Below are 21,096 nucleotides of genomic sequence, written 5' to 3'. Positions count from 1 at the left end.
TGAATAAGAGCGTCTGCTAAATGACTAAAATGTACAAATGTACATGTGGTTGGGGCTAAGAGAGATGTGTGTAGTACTGGACGTGGATAAAGGTACAGTGATTGAATGCTTTTCCCCCACCAGATGGTGTCCTTTCACCCGTCGGCTCAACAAGCACCTCCGTAGAACGATGCTGCGACCAGGTGAGCAGACCAACTCCTGGATGACTGGTAGGCCTTCAACAGTACCAGTAACTGCCATACAGAGTAAGACTTCCAATAGCCTTAAATTATCCTCATTGGGGGGTTGCTATTGTAGATCTGATTGCATACTCTAATCACAGTGACGTGTAGTGACACGTATGCATAACTGTCCATTCTCCTGTCTTTTCTCTGTAAGGAGACACACAAACAGACACAGAACACACAGCAGTGTCAGGCACTCGCTTGCATCCCAACTAATATCAAGGTCTGCTTTGCCCAGAGGAGGATGGTGCACACTGCCCAGGGTGGACCTTGACACATTTTCCCAAAACTTCCTGTACTAAAACAGACCTTGAATGTGGCTCAATGTTTCTTTTGTTTTTTTTACACGTATCTATTGAAATATATTGATTTTAATCAATGTAGCTATAGGTAAAGCTAATTATAAACCAAACTGTAATACTGTTGTGAATTTCAGATACTGTATGTACAGGCTTATTTAAGTGAGTACCTAAGACCTAACTCAATGTTTTATCATTAACTGTTTTAAAATACTATGAGCAATAAAGTAAAACTTCTGTTATGTTTTTCACTTCACTTAGACACCACTCTCTGTCCTGTGACTGCTTCCTGTTTTTATGTGCGACCATCCTTTTAATGGTCACTCACTGGCCCACAGAGGAGCTTACCTAACTACACATTTCTGCAAAGTAGGTATAAATGTGTCAGTGGCACTTTGAGCCCCAAATGGTGAAGCATGATGCCAATTTGATAACTTCTGACAAGCTACTGTGCAAAACAAATTTAACGCGAACACACATTGTAGATAAAGAAATTGAACTTCTGACGAGGAAGTCATCTGAGCCCATGTTTGGATACTTAACTTCATCACTTCAACAGTCAGATTAACTTCTCTTCCGTCTTTGGATGAGACTTAGATCGTACACAAAAAGGAGTATCTACTAGCGAATTTAATTCATTTTGCCTTTAATTTAAAAAAAAAATCTGAAAAAAGGCAAACAAAAGTATTAAATGATTGAGAATAATCATAGTCAATGATACAGTAGTAATAATATTAATAGTTCTGTCATGTTCCATCAAAATCATATCAGCATACTTTCTGTAGACATTAAGACTCTCCCGCAGCTCAGTGGCAGCACTTTCAAATATTCACACTTAGAGCTGCAAACAGGTAACCCATAGATGCACAACAACAATAATCACAGATCATAGTTCACAACACTGCTGAAAAACATGCTCCATTGGTGTTGCTGTTGCTCTACAAAGCTCTGACACCAATGATGAATCTCAAACTGACCCCTAGCTAGCCTGTCACTAGGCACTTCTAGGATTGGATAGGTATAAATATTATAGTAATTGATTCACCCTGCCTTCTCATTGGCTAGTTGGAATTTCCCCACATTACTTATATCTATCCAATCCTTTCAGATCTACAGGAGAAGAGCTAGGGCCAGTTTGGGATTCAGCACAAAAGTGAATGGAATCTGATGTAGAAATTATTTGAAAAAGAATCTGATGAATGTCAGTGGTGCATTGAGATTAACTGACAATGAGAAGTATCACTAGGCTATACAGTGCAGGTCCAGTGTGTGCAAGTTTATTGTAAGTGGGAGCGTATTGTCTGTCCTCTTTTTATTGTAGAAGAGAGTGAATCATAGATACCTCTATTCTTCCCTTAAAACATGAAGGTTTTTACAGAATGAATGACAGGGTAGAAATTCAGGAATGTCAAGATGGGGCAGATGAAAGGGTTGTCTAAATTACATCACGAATCCAAAGTGTGTCAGTCTGTGTGTTTGCCCTTCTCTCTGTGTGTTTACAGGTACTCTCTAAACCTCGTTTTATATCAATGATCAATACATGATCAATATGATCAATATTTGTAGAAATAATTACATTTAAATCACTATTGGTGGAAAAAGAACGATAAAGCCCCCTTCCTTTTAATGGCACTCCCTCGGCGTGGACAGCCATGGCACATCATCCCTCTTTATGACATTTAAATCTACTTTTTATCCATTATAGCACTTATTACACCGCTCCTAAAAACTGGTGGCCAAATGACACCTGTGGATCTGTCAGCATTGCCATGGTACAATATTACATCAACATTTACATGGTGCTGGGTTTTCACTTGTGTTCCCCCCCCCCCCCCCATAACAACAACCACTGCAGACAGCGAGAACGCAATACAGAGAACATGTACAAGAAAAGTGGCTTAAGCAAGACAAAAGAACACCGCAAGCAACATAGGGAAGACCACGAGGCCACCACATCTCTCCATCCACATGCCTTCATCCCACCGTGTGTGTGTGTAAGAGTTTGCGCAAGAGTGTGTGTGAGCTCTAACAGTCCTCGTCGTCTGCCATTCCTTTGAGCCGCAGGCGGGCAAAGTCCTCGAACACAAAGTCGTCATCTTGGGAGAAACTACTGCAGGACGACAAGAAACAAGGAAACATGGCAGAAGTGTGAGTGTTTTAGATCTTTGGGAATAGTCTTAGGGTGTCTTTGGCTGCATTTACACCGGCAGCCCATTCTGATATTTTTTTCACTTATTGGTCTTTTGCCAATAATTGGGCAAAAGATCAGAATTAGGCTGCCTGTGTAAACGCAGTAAAGAAGCAGTGATTACAATGGTCAGACAGACCAGATTAATACTCACTTTGATTCAAATTCTATCAGGTTGGTGTCGATGGGAGGGTCCGACTCCAGCACAGCTGTTAGAACACACAGATAATGACATGTCAGTGCGATGTCACCATGGCAACTCCGTAGTAATTTACAGGCAGGAAATACCAGAGTGAGATTATGTATTTGATGTGCTTGTGTATGAGGGACTGTTGTTCCCTGCCCACAAGGCTGAACTAAACTACTGACAGATATTTCACAAGACTGTGTCCATTGTCAATTCCTCTTCACTTATAGGATAAGTAGAGTCTCCACTAATTCACTGCTTCCCAATCACACAAAAAAAGCAAGCCCCTTGAGGGACTCTAAAGTGCCCATCTTCCTTAATTTGAACTGATCGGAACATTTGAATATGTGAATGTAACAAGGTGGAAGAATATGGTGGAAGCTTGCCAGAGGATTTGTTCAACTCTCAATTCACTGCAAATGAAGGGAAGGAGAGGATCCCGAAATACTGAGATAAAAGAGCTGATAGTGGGCTTATGGAGTGGTGGTGGGAGTCTGTAGGTACCTGACTGTGGGTGGGATATGGGCAGTTCTGTGGGTTTGGGATGCATTAAGACAAAGGGCAGCTCCACCGACACATCTCTGGAAAAACACAGAACATAAACAACATTTATTGAGATCAATAATTATTATTATGCATGCATATATATTATAAGACATTTAGCAGACGCTTTATTCCAAAGCGACTTAGTCATGCGTCCATACATTAAGTATGGGGGGTCCCGGGAATTGGACCCTCTATCCTGTCATAGCAAGCGCCATGCTCTAACAAATGAGCTACGAAGGACCACATGCATGTTCAATTATGCATGTCAATCAATAACAATGTTATTCTATGGAAACATTCATATGATATACTATTGCACAATTAATAATCCAGATCTGACAGGAAACCACCCAGGAAATAGTGATTAGTGACATGTTTGATCAGTGAAGGGGCAATTATCCCCATCAACCCTCCTTCGCTGTCGAACATTGATCTTCACCAATGGGAACTCTTCAGGTCTAGGTAGCACTTTGTTTCCAAACAGTCATTATACAGTAATAACCAATGAATTGTAATAAATCAAAGCCTGAACACCAAGATGTGCAGACTTAATATATTAAAGCTTAATTCCCCTCAACACTGCATTGATAACGCTGCATCAGTGTGACTTTGGGCCACAGCCTAATGAAACCTCACACCATCCTTAGGGTAAGGACTGACTCAGGCAGGGAGAACACAGGAGGCCGTAGCTTAGCATCTGCAGGTGAGATTTGACATACAATGGCTGGTATGTAAAATAACCACACATACACACACTTAAGAGGCACCGATTGCGTTTCTGACGCACAGACACTCAACCAAGCGCGCACACACACAAATGGCAGTAGGGCATAAGATCACCACACACACACATGCAGGTGGTGGCTGGGATGTCATATTACCTTTCTAACACAACACTCAGCAGCCTGAGATGACCCAATGCAAGAGCAGATGCACAGATGGAGGGAGAGATATGCACAAACAAACAGATGGGCGGACAAACACAGGAGGCGAGAGAGACACAAACCACAGGAGGGAAGATGGAATGAGGCGGGAACTCAAAACCAAGGCAACCGCAACCAAGAGGGGAGACCACAAAGCATGGCGCACCAGTGAGTGGAGTGGGAGGAGCAGAGAGACGAGTGAGGGTCTGAGAGATGTGATTTTATGACTGTTTATACACAAGTTGTAGTGGCAGAGTATCAGGAGCGTATGAAACAGATTCGAGTGTAAAGGTGTGTGTGTGTGTAGACTACAGCATGTGTGTGGTCAGTGGTAGGTGTGTGTGTCATGCCCTCCTGGATATTGTTTTTTTGCAGAACAAGCTTTATTTCGGTGACCTCTGATACATTCTAATTCCTTGACTCTATTCGAAATACAGTTAATTGTTGAATACTTTAACGACTTTACCTCCCATATTGGTAAAATGGGTTGTGACTTAATTAAAATGTATGAATTCACTGTGTTGTTAATGTTTGGGAAATTGTCTAGGCCTATACGATCAGAGCTATTTTCTAAGTAATATAACCGTATATATCACTAAACCAGTCTCTTGAGATTAAAATTATATTTACAGTTTTACTGCAAGATATGAACTGCCACAATGATGTTTGTTCTTAAAATGATGTATTTTATTGGCTCTGTGGCTATGGACACTAAGGGTAATGAAACCAATGTGTCATTTAGAAATGTGGGCAAACCATCCCTTTAACAGTTTGGCCTGTCAATCAATCACTGTGGGTGGAATTGTCAGGGAGGGGACAGGATGTTTGTGAGTCACAGAGTAGGTAGGGTTTCAGACTTGAAGGGAAGGCGGTAGATTAGTAATCTAGTCAAAAAAACTAGTCTAGTCATTCAATTACATTTATTGTGGCAAAAACCTAAGAAAAAAGGTTGTGTTCTGTCAAGTAAACATGGATTCCCTGTTGAGAAACAATATAGAACTGCAGGAAAATTCTCAAGGGCAGTCCTCATGAGAGCTAGTTTCATCATAGTCTTTGTGACTGCACTTGAAAAAACTTTCAAAGTTCTTGAAATGTTACGTATTGACGGATCTTCATGTCTTAAAGTAACGATGGGCTGTCGTTTCTCTTTGCTTATTTGAGCTGTTCTTGCCATAATATGGACTTGGTATTTCACCAAATTTTCTGTATAGCCCACCTACCTTGTCACAACACAACTGATTGGTTCAAAGGATTAAGGTAAGAAATTCCACAAATTAACTTAAGGCACACCTGTTAATTGAAATGCATTCCAGGTGACTACTTCATGAAGCTGGTTGAGAAAATGCAAAGAGTGTGCAAAGTTGTCATCAAGGGAAAGGGTGGCTACTTTGAAGAATCTCAAACATATTTTATGACACTTTTTTGGTTACGACATGATTCCATCTGTGTTATTTCATTGTTTTGATGTCTTCACTATTATTCTACAATGTAGAAAATAGTACAAATAAAGAAAAACACTTGAATAAGTAGGTGTTCTAAAACTTTTGGCCTGTAGTGTGTATATTTCCTGAGCGTTCTTATTAAACCTTATAATTCATTTTTTTTCTGTCTTTTGCCATTTATGAATATGTTATTCAATGCGTTTCTATGGGCTATAGAAGTAAATGCCAAATTCAATACTTGTTTTATATTTATATGCATAGTTATTTTTTTTATACCTAAAGGGGTCCTACAATTCCAAAACAAATAGCTAAATGATCTGTTATGACCACCTTAAAACAATTCCACATGTCAGCTTAGAACCGAGAGGCTTAGGGTGTTTCTCAATTTTTCATACTACCGCGCAACACACTCTCATGCTCAAGAGTGCATTCTCAGATCATGTTCTTGTGAAGACGAAAGTGTGGGGAAAAACCCACAGTGCCTTGGAAATTCCGGTTCCGGGTTGGAAGCGGTCGCATCTACACTTCGGTCCGCAGGTAGTATAACGTTTCATTACATTTTTCATTACATTTCATTATAGTACAACGGTTTGATTTGTCTAATCTTAGCAATTTCTTCTTAGCTAGCTACATAGCCGTCTTTGTATCAAAGATAATTGCGTAATTATCGTATTTCGTCGTCCTAACGTAGTCTACACTGCTATCTGCCCAGCAGCTAGCTAAGCAGCTAGCTAACGTCCACTGTCCACCAGCACTGTAGAAACTATTACACTCAACTGAACGACTCGATTAGTGAAGTGTTAGCTAGCTACATAGTTGTCTTTGCTGTCTTCGTATCCAAGATAATTGTGTAGTTTAGAGTGTGTAGACTTAGAGTGATTATCTTAATTTACCGAGGTTAGCTAGCCAGCTATTTGTCGTCCTTAACGTAGGAGATGCTGCTAGCTAGCTAGCCAACAGCTAGCCAACCTCTACCGAATAGAACTTCAACTAACTTCCGCGTCGCTCCACAGGTAGTATCACATTTTCATTTCACTTCATTACAGTACAACGGTTTGATTTGTTTGATCGTAGCTAGCTAGCTACATAGCCGTCTTTGTATCTAAGACAATTGTGTAGTCTAGAGCGATTTTCTAGGTTAGCTAGCCAGCTATTGTCGTTCTTTTAACATAACGTAACGCAATCAACACTGCTAGCTAGCCAGCTAGCCCCCGAATAGCAGCACTGTAGAAACTATTACACTCGACGGAACGACTTGATTAGTGTAGTGTCAACATCGCAGCCACTGCCAGCTAGCCTACAAAGTCAACAACGCAGCCACTGCCAGCTAGCCTACTCCAGCAGTACTGTATCATTTCAATCATTTTAGTCAATAAGATTCTTGCTACGTAAGCTTAACTTTCTGAACATTCGAGACGTGTAGTCCACTTGTCATTCCAATCTCCTTTGCATTAGCGTAGCCTCTTCTGTAGCCTGTCAACTATGTGTCTATCTATCCCTGTTCTCTCCTCTCTGCACAGACCATACAAACGCTCCACACCGCGTGGCCGCGGCCACCCTAATCTGGTGGTCCCAGCGCACGACCCACATGGAGTTCCAGGTCTCCGGTAGCCTCTGGAACTGCCGATCTGCGGCCAACAAGGCAGAGTTCATCTCAGCCTATGCCTCCCTCCAGTCCCTCGACTTCTTGGCACTGACGGAAACATGGATCACCACAGATAACACTGCTACTCCTACTGCTCTCTCTTCGTCCGCCCACGTGTTCTCGCACACCCCGAGAGCTTCTAGTCAGCGGGGTGGTGACACCGGGATCCTCATCTCTCCCAAGTGGCCATTCTCTCTTTCTCCCCTTACCCATCTGTCTATCGCCTCCTTTGAATTCCATGCTGTCACAGTTACCAGCCCTTTCAAGCTTAACATCCTTATCATTTATCGCCCTCCAGGTTCCCTCGGAGAGTTCATCAATGAGCTTGATGCCTTGATAAGCTCCTTTCCTGGGACGGCTCACCTCTCACAGTCCTGGGCGACTTTAACCTCCCCACGTCTACCTTTGACTCATTCCTCTCTGCCTCCTTCTTTCCACTCCTCTCCTCTTTTGACCTCACCCTCTCACCTTCCCCCCTACTCACAAGGCAGGCAATACGCTCGACCTCATCTTTACTAGATGCTGTTCTTCCACTAACCTCATTGCAACTCCCCTCCAAGTCTCCGACCACTACCTTGTATCCTTTTCCCTCTCGCTCTCATCCAACACTTCCCACACTGCCCCTACTCGGATGGTATCGCGCCGTCCCAACCTTCGCTCTCTCTCCCCCGCTACTCTCTCCTCTTCCATCCTATCATCTCTTCCCTCTGCTCATACCTTCTCCAACCTATCTCCTGATTCTGCCTCCTCAACCCTCCTCTCTTCCCTTTCTGCATCCTTTGACTCTCTATGTCCCCTATCCTCCAGGCCGGCTCGGTCCTCCCCTCCCGCTCCGTGGCTCGACGACTCATTGCGAGCTCACAGAACAGAGCTCCGGGCAGCCGAGCGGAAATGGAGGAAAACTCGCCTCCCTGCGGACCTGGCATCCTTTCACTCCCTCCTCTCTACATTTTCCTCCTCTGTCTCTGCTGCTAAAGCCACTTTCTACCACTCTAAATTCCAAGCATCTGCCTCTAACCCTAGGAAGCTCTTTGCCACCTTCTCCTCCCTCCTGAATCCTCCTCCCCCTCCCCCTCCTCCCTCTCTGCAGATGACTTCGTCAACCATTTTGAAATGAAGGTCGACGACATCCGATCCTCGTTTGCTAAGTCAAACGACACCGCTGGTTCTGCTCACACTGCCATACCCTGTGCTCTGACCTCTTTCTCCCTCTCTCTCCAGATGAAATCTCGCTTCTTGTGACGGCCGGCCGCCCAACAACCTGCCCGCTTGACCCTATCCCCTCCTCTCTTCTCCAGACCATTTCCGGGAGACCTTCTCCCTTACCTCACCTCGCTCATCAACTCATCCCTGACCGCTGGCTACGTCCCTTCCGTCTTCAAGAGAGCGAGAGTTGCACCCCTTCTGAAAAAACCTACACTCGATCCCTCCGATGTCAACAACTACAGACCAGTATCCCTTCTTTCTTTTCTCTCCAAAACTCTTGAATGTGCCGTCCTTGGCCAGCTCTCCCGCTATCTCTCTCAGAATGACCTTCTTGATCCAAATCAGTCAGGTTTCAAGACTAGTCATTCAACTGAGACTGCTCTTCTCTGTATCACGAGGCGCTCCGCACTGCTAAAGCTAACTCTCTCTCCTCTGCTCTCATCCTTCTAGACCTATCGGCTGCCTTCGATACTGTGAACCATCAGATCCTCCTCTCCACCCTCTCCGAGTTGGGCATCTCCGGTGCGGCCCACGCTTGGATTGCGTCCTACCTGACAGGTCGCTCCTACCAGGTGGCGTGGCGAGAATCTGTCTCCTCGCCACGCGCTCTCACCACTGGTGTCCCCCAGGGCTCTGTTCTAGGCCCTCTCCTATTCTCGCTATACACCAAGTCACTTGGCTCTGTCATAACCTCACATGGTCTCTCCTATCATTGCTATGCAGACGACACACAATTAATCTTCTCCTTTCCCCCTTCTGATGACCAGGTGGCGAATCGCATCTCTGCATGTCTGGCAGACATATCAGTGTGGATGACGGATCACCACCTCAAGCTGAACCTCGGCAAGACGGAGCTGCTCTTCCTCCCGGGGAAGGACTGCCCGTTCCATGATCTCGCCATCACGGTTGACAACTCCATTGTGTCCTCCTCCCAGAGCGCTAAGAACCTTGGCGTGATCCTGGACAACACCCTGTCGTTCTCAACCAACATCATGGCGGTGGCCCGTTCCTGTAGGTTCATGCTCTACAACATCCGCAGAGTACGACCCTGCCTCACACAGGAAGCGGCGCAGGTCCTAATCCAGGCACTTGTCATCTCCCGTCTGGATTACTGCAACTCGCTGTTGGCTGGGCTCCCTGCCTGTGCCATTAAACCCCTACAACTCATCCAGAACGCCGCAGCCCGTCTGGTGTTCAACCTTCCCAAGTTCTCTCACGTCACCCCGCTCCTCCGCTCTCTCCACTGGCTTCCAGTTGAAGCTCGCATCCGCTACAAGACCATGGTGCTTGCCTACGGAGCTGTGAGGGGAACGGCACCGCAGTACCTCCAGGCTCTGATCAGGCCCTACACCCAAACAAGGGCACTGCGTTCATCCACCTCTGGCCTGCTCGCCTCCTACCACTGAGGAAGTACAGTTCCCGCTCAGCCCAGTCAAAACTGTTTGCTGCTCTGGCCCCCAATGGTGGAACAAACTCCCTCACGACGCCAGGACAGCGGAGTCAATCACCACCTTCCGGAGACACCTGAAACCCCACCTCTTCAAGGAATACCTAGGATAGGATAAGTAATCCTTCTCACCCCCCCCCTTAAATGATTTAGATGCACTATTGTAAAGTGGCTGTTCCACTGGATGTCAGAAGGTGAATTCACCAATTTGTAAGTCGCTCTGGATAAGAGCGTCTGCTAAATGACTTAAATGTAATGTAAATGTAATAAAACAATACATTTGAGAAGCACTACTCTCCCTACGGTATTACCTCACACTTTACCTCACCATTCACTGAACCTTCTTCCAGCCAGGACAATGGCAACAATAGATGAAACAAGATACAGTGCCTTGCGAAAGTATTCCCCCCCTTGAACTTTGCGACCTTTTGCCACATTTCAGGCTTCAAACATAAAGATATAAAACTGTATTTTTTTGTGAAGAATCAACAACAAGTGGGACACAATCATGAAGTGGAACGACATTTATTGGATATTTCAAACTTTTTTAACAAATCAAAAACTGAAAAATTGGGCGCGCAAAATTATTCAGCCCCCTTAAGTTAACACCCCCCTTAAATGCTCTCCATCCAACCTCACTGAGCTCGAGCTGTTTTGCAAGAAGGAATGGGAAAAAAATTCGGTCTTCGATGTGCAAAACTGATAGAGACATACCCCAAGCGACTTACAGCTGCAATCTCAGCAAAAGGTGGTGCTACAAAGTATTAACTTAAGGGCTGAATAATTTTGCACACCCAATTGTTCAGTTTTTGATTTGTTAAAAAAGTTTGAAATATCCAATAAATGTTGTTCCACTTCATGATTGTGTCCCACTTGTTGTTGATTCTTCACAAAAAAATACAGTTTTATATCTTTATGTTTGAAGCCTGAAATGTGGCAAAAGGTCGCAAAGTTCAAGTGGGCCGAATATTTTCGCAAGGCACTGTATATACACAAAGCAAACATTTAACTTCATAATAATCAACTAGATATGTGAATCGTAATAGTATGTAGTTAAACAGGCAAAATTGACCTAAAACTAATGTTGTGCAAGGTAGATGTACATTGTTCATGGGTAGCTACCAATTCTTCATGGCTAGCTAGCCAGTTAGCCCTATTGACTTACCCATTCACTGAACTGTTTTCCAATCATGACAACAGAGACGAAACAAGATAAACACAAAACAACTGTTTTACTTCATAACTATCAGCTAGCTATATGTGAATCATAATAATGTAGCTAACCAGTTTAACAGTTGGGCTCCCGAGTGGCACAGCGTTCTAAGGCACTGCATCTCAGTGCAAGAGGTGTCACTACAGAATCACATCCGGACGTAATTGGGAGTCCCATAGGTCGCACCATTGGCCCAGCGTCATCCGGGTTTGGCCGGGGTAGGCCTCCATTGCAAATAAGAATTTGTTCTTAACTGACTTGCCAAGTAAAATAAAAGGTTAAATAAAATAAAATCAAGCAAAAATTACCTAAAACTAATATTATACAAGATAGATGTCAATTCTAGCTAACAATTCTTTGTGGCCATCTAACAGTACTAGTAGCTAGCCAGTATACGGTACATAGGCAGGAAAACATGCCAAAATTAACACAGCATGTATTTATTAACATATCAAGATAAAATATTGTAGTCAGGAAATATATGAGATGTGAACAGGCAACATTTCATTCTCTCGCTTCAGCTCAAATAATGCCTGCCATTGATTTCAAGAAATGTGGCATAATTTTTTACGTGGTTGCGTCATAATTCTTTGCATACTTTCCGTTGAAGCTTGTGTCGATGCATGCTTCAAGATATGTACAAATGGAGTACGCATTCAAGAAGTGCCCTCTGTGCTCTGTTTCACATACTTATAATTTGAACTCATACTCCGAACCTCAAGTGCTCCAACTTGCGTGTTCGGAGGTAGTATGTATTTTGAGAAACACCCTTAGACTTTGAGGTTTTTAAATTAAAAGAAGACTAGTTAATATATGAAGTAATATTAATATAAAGTAATATAATATAAAAAGTAGTGTGTAAGGAAAACACTGCAGTGTGTAACTGCATAGAACCCCCCCACAACAACGTATTAATATTGACCAGACTCATGTGGAACTCACCCTCCACGAGAGATCACCAGTTTTACTTTGACCCTGTAGGACACCAGGATTCCAAGGACCTCCTTGTTAGTTACATCCTTAACACTGAAACACAAACATGAGAGAAAGAGAGGGTGGTGAAAAGGGTTCTCAGTAAGGGATGGGTTCTTGCATCTTCTAGGGTGCTGCGGTCGAAAATAAATCAGAATAAATGCATTTATGAGCTCAACCACTCCCTTAGCATGTGTAAAGTCACATTCTGGCCAAGTTACAGTGTGTGTGGTGTGTGAAATATTGCTGAGGCCAAGCTAGAGAGAGTGTAATTATTATCTAACATGGTTCTGGATGCCAGACTACAGTGTTTGTGTGTGTGAGTCATCATACATGGTGCTGGAGGCCAGGTTGGTGTCCTCATGTTTGAGCTTTCCGTCCAGGGCCAGGCCCCTCTTCTCACGGTTCTTGTCTAGCGTGGGTGTAAGGGTGTACACCTTACAGAATGTGGAGCTAGACGACACCTGGTCACTGAGGAGAGGAACACACACACCTATCAGCACACCTGGGACATAACTGGAATATCAATAGATCTGGACAAGAAGGTACAGAGGTATGGGGGAGGGAGAGCAAGCCCGAGCCAGAACTGTACAGGATATTATTAGAAGCAAGGGTCCCCTGTACCAAATCAAACGTCCGCACTAATATAAAATAACAGGGCTACTCCTGGAAAGTATTCATACAGTACATGGATCATACACTATTGAAAAGATAAATATGTATGATTTATTCATATTGCCTTACACTGCATAGATAAATATCAAGTCTACGGTGAATTTGTTTGAACAGCAGCCATACTTGCTGGATGAGGCTGTGGGCTGGAAGAGGACTTTTTAGCTAACTTAGCTATAAACATGATACTATTTTTCTTTCTTGCATGTTTAAAATATTAAAGGTTAACAGAAAGCAAAAGAGGAAATTGATGAAAACAAAAGAAGAAGTGAACAATATCTGACAAGTGGGTTGTTGTTCTGACTTCAGGAATGGCGGTTCAAATCCACTCTCTTCCCTCCTGTTGTTGGGCTTTGCGGATGGATGCCACCAACGCCACCGAGCAAGGCAGACACAGTCAAACTAGATCCGAGAACAATCTAAGATCTGCTACGTAGCCCCTGAGAAAGCTCCGACCCAAAGAAACACGCGCCCACACACACACACCCACACACACAAGCTTTACACAGCGTCATTCCAGCTAACAGCAAATCACCAGGTGCTACCAGCCACAATGCATGACTGGCTATACTGCAGTAGTTCAGAACTACCAGAGGATGGGGGATGTGCTCAGGGTAACAGAGAGTGCTTCCCCACTCTTTTTGACATACACAAAATTACAGAGTGTTTCTCTGCTATCTAAAGTAGCCTCAAATTTTTATGAACAGGTTACCAATGTAGCCTCTGCTTTGGGTACTTGTTGTTTCTCATTCCCACAGAGTTTCCATGTTTTGTCCTCTACCTGTAGCATAGAAGGAACTTTGTTTAGAATTACAAACTCAACATTTTGTTGTTCCGTGCCAGACCAGGGTAAATGTTGTTTCAACATTTGTTCATCCTAAAATACTGGTATACAATGGCAGAATGGCGCCAGAAATCAAACATGGTGTAACTAAACCTTTAATGCTCACCAACATAGTCTATATACCATGACGTCTGGTGCTGCAGTGGTCAGCAGGTTATTGTCATGCAAAAGTCTGGCCGTCTCACAGACTGTTAATTAACAATCATGTTAAATTAACATCTCCAGGCTCCACTCAGACAAGTAGCATACAAGCCTCTGACGCACACCTTTGGAACATTGACATTTTAAAAAGTTGAATAAAACTAATTGAATATACACCATAACAATAAATGTATTTATTTTAGGCAGGTCTAAAAAAACAAAAACAAAAAACATTATGATTTGAAATAAATGTATTTCAGAAGAACAGAATATAAGTTGGCCTGCTGTGTGTTATCTGGCTATAAAATTATTATTTTTTTAATTAAAAAATATGCCTTAAGCTGTAGGCTTGTTCATTTAGCAGACAATATATGCGTATAAGAGAGAGCGCGCATATGAAGTGGCTATGTTGAGCATAAAAGTGATTGTTTGAAACAGGTCCTATGCGCTAGGTTTAGAGTTATTTGGCAACTTTAGTTGTGAATGATACAAACCTTAAAATGATTTAGAAATCAAAGATATATGGGCTGTATGATCCGACTATAGGCTATTGATGATTTGAGAAAATCGCAACAACAAAAAAGCTTGAGCTCTGCTCCTTACCTCAGGCTGCATACGCTGTTCTCTCATCAAGTGATCATATTTCCACCAATCAGACTATTCTGAATATGAAATCGTCTTTGCTAATATGTCAAATTAGTTGCGATTTATAATGGCCCATTATCAAACAAGCAATACAAACATACATGTCATCCGTATGCACTGGAATAGCGAATGGAGGCCACTTTCCTGCCGGTGTGGTTTTCACTCATGTTGGGTAGACTATTCCAGTAATTTCGCTGCGACACAGGTGATATTCAGCCCAAACTCTGTGCTCTCCAACCCTGTTCCTGCAGCTACCCAGTGTTTAATTTGTGAAATCTGTTTGGGAACATCGATAGTAACATGTTTTCACAACTAAACATATTTCATTAAACTGTTATAGCAGCCCCTCTATAAATAAAGGAGAGGAGATTGAAACGTAATGTGTCAGTCCATTATTATAATTTGTTTAAATTCCCTATTACTTGGCCACTCAAAATCTACAACAAATTTACTATAATTATAGTCTAAATCTAAATGTATTTAATTTAAGATAGACCAATTATGTACCAAAGATATAATGAATCAGTATTTATGTTTTTCTGCCATGCATAATATGTAGTTGGCTATTTAATGGCACAATCTTTATTTAAATTCAGGGGGATTTGGGGACTTGGTCTCATATATAGGCCTATGCATAAGCTCTAAAATGCATATGTATGCTTTGAATTAATCATCACCTTAGAAAGCGCTGTCCATTTTGTTGTGTTAGGCTTTGAAACAACATCCACAACGACCATGTTTTTCACTCAATTTCAACCTATTGTTGAACTTCTTTCTTCAAATTGATCAAGCACAGTGAGCTAAGTTGTAAAAGCACCTTCTGTCTCGATGATAAGTGTTGGATGTGATTTTCGATCACATTTGCATAGATGTCAGAGTGGTTGGGGCAGTACTGTACCACCCATTTAATTTTGCTCTGCCCGGAGTACCCCCTCATGTAAATTTGACCAATCAGTCTTCCAGTACCCCCTGTGGATAGGCCAAGTACCCCCAGGGGTCCTAGTACCCCTGGTTGGGAACCACTGGGTTAGAGGAACAATAGAGCCCTGAGTACCAGGCCATTAGCCACCTGATGATCGTTAGGGAGTTGGGTAAGCTACTACTAATGCATGTCCAGAGTGCATAAAAAGAGATTACCCTGACTCAACGTTCATGTAGAATTTTACTGTGGTCATGACTCATGACTGCCAGTGTGGCAGTAATATGTCACCGCAACAGCCCTGAGTGTGATATATAAAAGGAAACAGGCAAAGTGGAAATAAAGGAACTGAGGAGTGATAGGTATAATAGTCAGGTAAAATACTCACTCTGCCTCCACCTGAGCCACTGGACACTTGTACTGAGCCGTACTGAACAGACAGATATCAGCATACTGTCGCACTGGGGAGAGGGAAAGAAAGAGATAACCACACACATACAAAAGAAAACAGAGGAGAGAAGAGCGAATAGAGCATAGAGTCATAAAATAACAATTGATACAACTTTGATGAAAGACAGATACCTGAGATTTTGACTCTTTTGACAGTCTTGGTGGAGTTGTTGGTGACGTGAACATTCACGCTGATGGGTTCTCCATGGTAGTAGAGCTCTTTATCCAGAGAGGCCTCCAGGTGTAGTGAGCGGTCCGACATGAGGAAGCTCCGTGTGGTCTCCACCATGGGCTGAGGCCCAGGCTTCTCTGGGGCATACTGCACCTTACGGATCACTAGCCGCACAGAGTTCCTACACAACACACACGTTACAGATCACCAACTTTGCTGACTAACTAAAAACATAGAGAAATGCACAGACATGCATATCATATGTTTTCAAGGATTACAGACCCTCAAAAGCTCCTGCAGAAGAAACAGAGTAAAATGGCTTTTGTACCGTTTGTGAATCTTCTCCTCTATCGATTTGGCACAGAACGCTCGGATCTCAAAGTCTACCCCACATGCCTAAAGAAGGAAAGGTGGAGGAAAGGAGAAGCGACATGGACATAAACGATCAAATCGGCATTATTAGCGCCATGTGGGTGTGTATTGTTGACTCTAAAGGTATGGAAATTGCTGAGTTTAGATATACGTCATATAGTGTAAGTTTGCATGAAGTGATGCTCAAGCGTCTTCACCTTCCCAGTGTCTTCTGGTCCTGGCTGTAAGGTGACTGAGCACGGCAGGTTCTGGGGAATCTGAGAGAGACACAAATTTGCCATATTTTACAGACACAAAGTATATGTATGTTCATGTGCGTGTGTGGTTGTGTGTGTCTACTTGACTCACTGTGAAGTAGAAGGGGTGTGCCTGCTGGCCCAGTTTCTTCAGTAGTCTTTCCTGCAAGCGACTGTTGGCTTTGCGTTCCTCTGTGATTGGAGGAAAGGCCTGGAAGGTGGAGATGTACAGATCCTTCCGGAAGGACAGGCCCAGCACGTCCAGGTCCTCACGGCCATAGCGGAATGCACACGTCAGAGTCACAAACACTGGGGAGAAGGAGGAGGGGTTTGAACATCAGAAGAGGTTGATATAAAATGGCAAAAAATAGAGACAAAACAGTGGAGAGAATGAGGAAGATGCCAACTTATACCTTTCCTTTCTTTCAGATAGTCGGGGTCCACTAGAATCACACCATCTGTGAGAAAGGAACATGTAAAGAGGTAAGGTTTTGATTAGACAACATTAATTGTTTGAAACACAGAGTTTACAAACAATAAAATGAGGCAGTTTTATGAGAGTCCCATGATGCTCTCACCAGTAAACTCATTGACCATCCAGCACTTACCGACTGGGTCCACCTGGTCAAGGTGATCCACAAAGTCTCTCTTTCCCAGGTATACTGTGACCTGCAGAAAGGAGGGAAGGAAGTAGAGGACTTTATAAAAATGTGAAAGTGTCACAATTAATAACATAAACCATCAAAGGATACAACTAGTCATGCAATACTCATGTCCTTTACCTTGCAGTTGGGGCTTGACTTCTTGAAGACTCTGACAAAAGGACACAGGAGATAGAAAGTGAGAGAGAAAGAGAGATTTGATCAAGTAAGAAGCTATAGCCTATAAAGTATGGGGTGTAACTTTCACACCTCTGGGGTGTAATCATTAGTCCAAACAGTTGCAAAATGTAACATTTTGCTACTAGAATTAGTGTTTTAATTGGACAAATTAAGGTAGGTCACTCCTCGTTTTGTTTGCTTCCATTTAAGAAACATTTAGCAACCGAATCCACGTAATGAATACGCCCCTGGTGTTCGTCCAGTTTGTCCTCTATCATGTCCCAGAGGTGTAGGGTTAGACCCAATATCCTGCATCTGGACAGGAAACTCTCTCCCAGCAAATAGAGGCCATTTCCTGCTGCCGACTGCCACAAACACAACATGACAAAAAAAACTCCTTCCTCATTTCACGAGGAATATCTACAAAGGAGTATTGATACATACTGTGCGTACTCTTTACGCCTATTACAGCATGCAGAAAAAAAATTCTGTTCAACAATAGTTTCTGAACTAAATTCTCAGAGAGCACTTTCACTATCACAGACTAGGCCAACACACACCCTATGCATACCTAACCTAGGTACGCAAACACACATACTTGTGAGAGGTTCATGGAATGTGGCAAGGTGTAACACAGTGTGTGCGTGCATATAGGAGGAAAGAGGATATTAACTGGCGAGCATTGAACGACTGTAGTCCTGTCATAAATGGGATGTCTAGGCTAAATTTGCATAGAAACTCATCCCAGTGACTGCTGATAACTAACTGATAAGGACAAGTCAACAACTCCTTAACATTAGGAGAATGAATAGGGACCACTGACTACTAGTCCATTTCTGACCAGGACTAGTGGAGGAAGGTGAACACTTTACCCTTTCCCACCAGTGGTGAACATGAGCACACTAACAGCATATGGTAGTAAGTTTGACTTGGGATATAATTTAACTATAGTGAGTGTGTAGTGGACACAGGACAGGGCATGTCTTGTCGCACATGCTCAGTTTGAATCTCATTGGCCTAGTGCCCTGCTGACTCTTCATTTATGAGCCAGTGCTACATTTTATACCTCCTGACTAGTTACCATCCAAACCCTTGACCCCTCAAAAACACCACGCCACTTGCTCACGAGCATCCATCAGGGGGTCGTCATCACTGCTGCTGACGCTTCAGAAACCACAAGAGAAACACCTATTAACCTGACCTTGACCCTAAATCTCAAAACACTGAACCTAAACACCAATCTGACCTTTTACGTCAAACCTTCTACATTAAAGTGACCCTGTCCACTGCACAATAACCAATAAATAAAATCAATGAAAAATGTCAGTAGAGAACCATGCTGCATTCTCCAAATATATTCCACATTATTTATAGTCACTTGCAGAGGACATCGATCCTGAATAACCTAGTGGAGAAGTACAGCTGCTCAGAGTCAGACTGTACATACTGATGAAGCTCCAAGCAGCTGATTACCAAGAGCAAAATACTTTGAAGTTATCAAAGGTGTCAGGCCGGCAAGTGTATGAATAGCTGCATCTTTGTCCTGGCCTGATATGAACAGCACACAACAGTGGCTATACAACATGCCTATATACAGCAATCACGTGTATATGGCACATGGTATCAATAGCTGGATAGACTGTTTGTGTTTGTTTGTTTACATGCAGGATATTTATCTATGCATGAAATAACACTGGGCGATTAAGCGTAAAATGTACATCAAATAGATGTCACTGAGGGCCAAATAAACAGACAAGCTAATTAGCCAGAACTCACAACAGTACATCAATCTTGCATATCAGCTCATTCGTTCATTTTGAGCTAGCTACAGTAACGTTAGTTGTTGGATGCGAGTTGTACCTAAACCCACACACACCACGGGGACCATCATAACACCGTTTACCCCACCCTGCAGCTAGCTAGAACATGCTTACTAAAACTGTTGCAATTGAGGTGAAACTAGCTAGTTGTCTAGTTAAACTAGAAATTATGTTATCGTCATCAAGGTGTAGGTAAAACAGGGATATTCCGGTGGATTGTGAAGACTCTTCCGTCCGAAGAGTTCTAGCTCGCTAACTACCTCTGCTAACATTAGCTAGCTAGGAAACATATGGGTCTGGCTAACAACAACACAAACACTGATCTCGAAATCCTACGAGTATGGTCGTTTTGGCTAAATGGTCTCTAACGTTTAATTAGATAGCTAGTTGCTATTCTTGCCTTGGTAAGTATGGACCAATCTGATGTTGACGTAAGGGGAATAGGCTAGTCTCAAGTGATACTAAGATGCTAGCGTAGCTAGCTCCCCGTGCTCGTGCCTTCACACACAACAAAAACACACACTGACAAGGGAGTAGAAAATACGAGATTGCGGGGGAATGAATCCTTACCTGGTGCCCGCCTTGTCCCCCATCTCCTCGGCAGGCTTTCGGTATATTGGTGGCAAAAGAACAAGCCGTGTGTATTTCTGTGAATTGTTATCTGTTTATTGTATGGTGTATTTTACTCCACCCTTGCAAGCTATCTGGCGCTGGCTTCCGTTCCTTTTCGCTTCCGCAAAAGCAGGAACTCATCCGATCCGTGCAGTTGTGATAAAGACGCGCTTTTGGGAACAGTGTAGCATTGCGCAATAGCTACGCACTCTCAGAATGCCCTACGCCAAAATGGTACGCTTTTTGGGAGCGTTGCAGATTGAATTGCAATGTGTATACAGTGCATTTGGAAAGTATTCAGACCCTTTGACTTTTTACATTTTGTTATGTTACAGCCTTATTCTAAAATTGATTAAAGTATTGTTATTTTACAACTGCTCTATAATTATTAGTTGCTTTTATTTCTTATTCCTCTTTGTTTAAACTGCATTTTTGGTTAGGTCTTGTAAGTAAGCATTTCACTGTAAGGTCTACAACACCTGTTGTATTCTGCGCATGTGACAAATACACTTAGATTTTTAATGTTTTTCATCATCTATCAACACACAATACTCCATAATAACACTGTGAAAACAGGCTTTTAGACATGTTTGCAAATGTATCACAAATACAAAACTGAAATACCTTATTTACATAAGTATTCAGACCCTTTGCTATGAGAATCGAAATTGAGCTCAGGTGCATCCTGTTTCCATTGCTAGTCCTTGAGATGTTTCTACAACTTGATTGGAGTTCACCTGTGGTAAATTCAACTGATTGGACATGATTTGGAAAGGTACACACCTGTCTTTATAAGGTCCCACAGTTGACAGTGCATGCCAGAGCAAAAACCAAGCCATGAACTCCGAGACAGGATTGTCTTGAGGCACAGATCTGGGTAGGGCTACGGAAAAAAATCTGCAGCATTGAAGGTCCCCAAGAACACAGTGGCCTCCAACATTTTTATTTTTTATTTAACCTTTATTTAACTAGGCAAGTCAGTTAAGAAAAAATCTTATTTACAATGACGTCCTACCTCAGCCAAACCCGGATGACGCTGGCCCAATTGTGCACCTCCATATGGGACTCCTAATCATGGCTGGATGTGATACAGTCTGGAT

The 21,096-nt window shown here is 42.8% G+C and overlaps 1 protein-coding gene across 1 annotated transcript; it reads right to left on the bottom strand.

Annotated features, from left to right (window-relative positions):
• Positions 1-1,152: 1,152 nt before the first annotated feature.
• On the bottom strand, positions 1,153-20,143 carry LOC135550634 (arrestin red cell). Its single transcript, XM_064981627.1, has 14 exons — positions 19,955-20,143; positions 17,526-17,556; positions 17,352-17,412; positions 17,157-17,201; positions 16,856-17,052; positions 16,705-16,764; positions 16,464-16,531; positions 16,096-16,316; positions 15,902-15,974; positions 12,626-12,763; positions 12,263-12,346; positions 3,403-3,479; positions 2,866-2,920; positions 1,153-2,633 (listed from the first exon to the last, which is right to left on the bottom strand). The coding sequence occupies exons 1-14, from the start codon at positions 19,975-19,977 to the stop codon at positions 2,549-2,551; spliced, it is 1,218 nt and encodes a 405-aa protein (XP_064837699.1). The 5' UTR covers positions 19,978-20,143; the 3' UTR covers positions 1,153-2,548.
• Between the last annotated feature and the right edge of the window lie 953 nt (positions 20,144-21,096).

The sequence above is a fragment of the Oncorhynchus masou genome, chromosome 12 (genome assembly GCF_036934945.1).
Source record: "Oncorhynchus masou masou isolate Uvic2021 chromosome 12, UVic_Omas_1.1, whole genome shotgun sequence".
NCBI lineage: Eukaryota > Metazoa > Chordata > Actinopteri > Salmoniformes > Salmonidae > Oncorhynchus > Oncorhynchus masou.
Note: the sequence above shows the minus strand (reverse complement) of the source record. Positions and strands in the feature narration are given on the sequence as shown.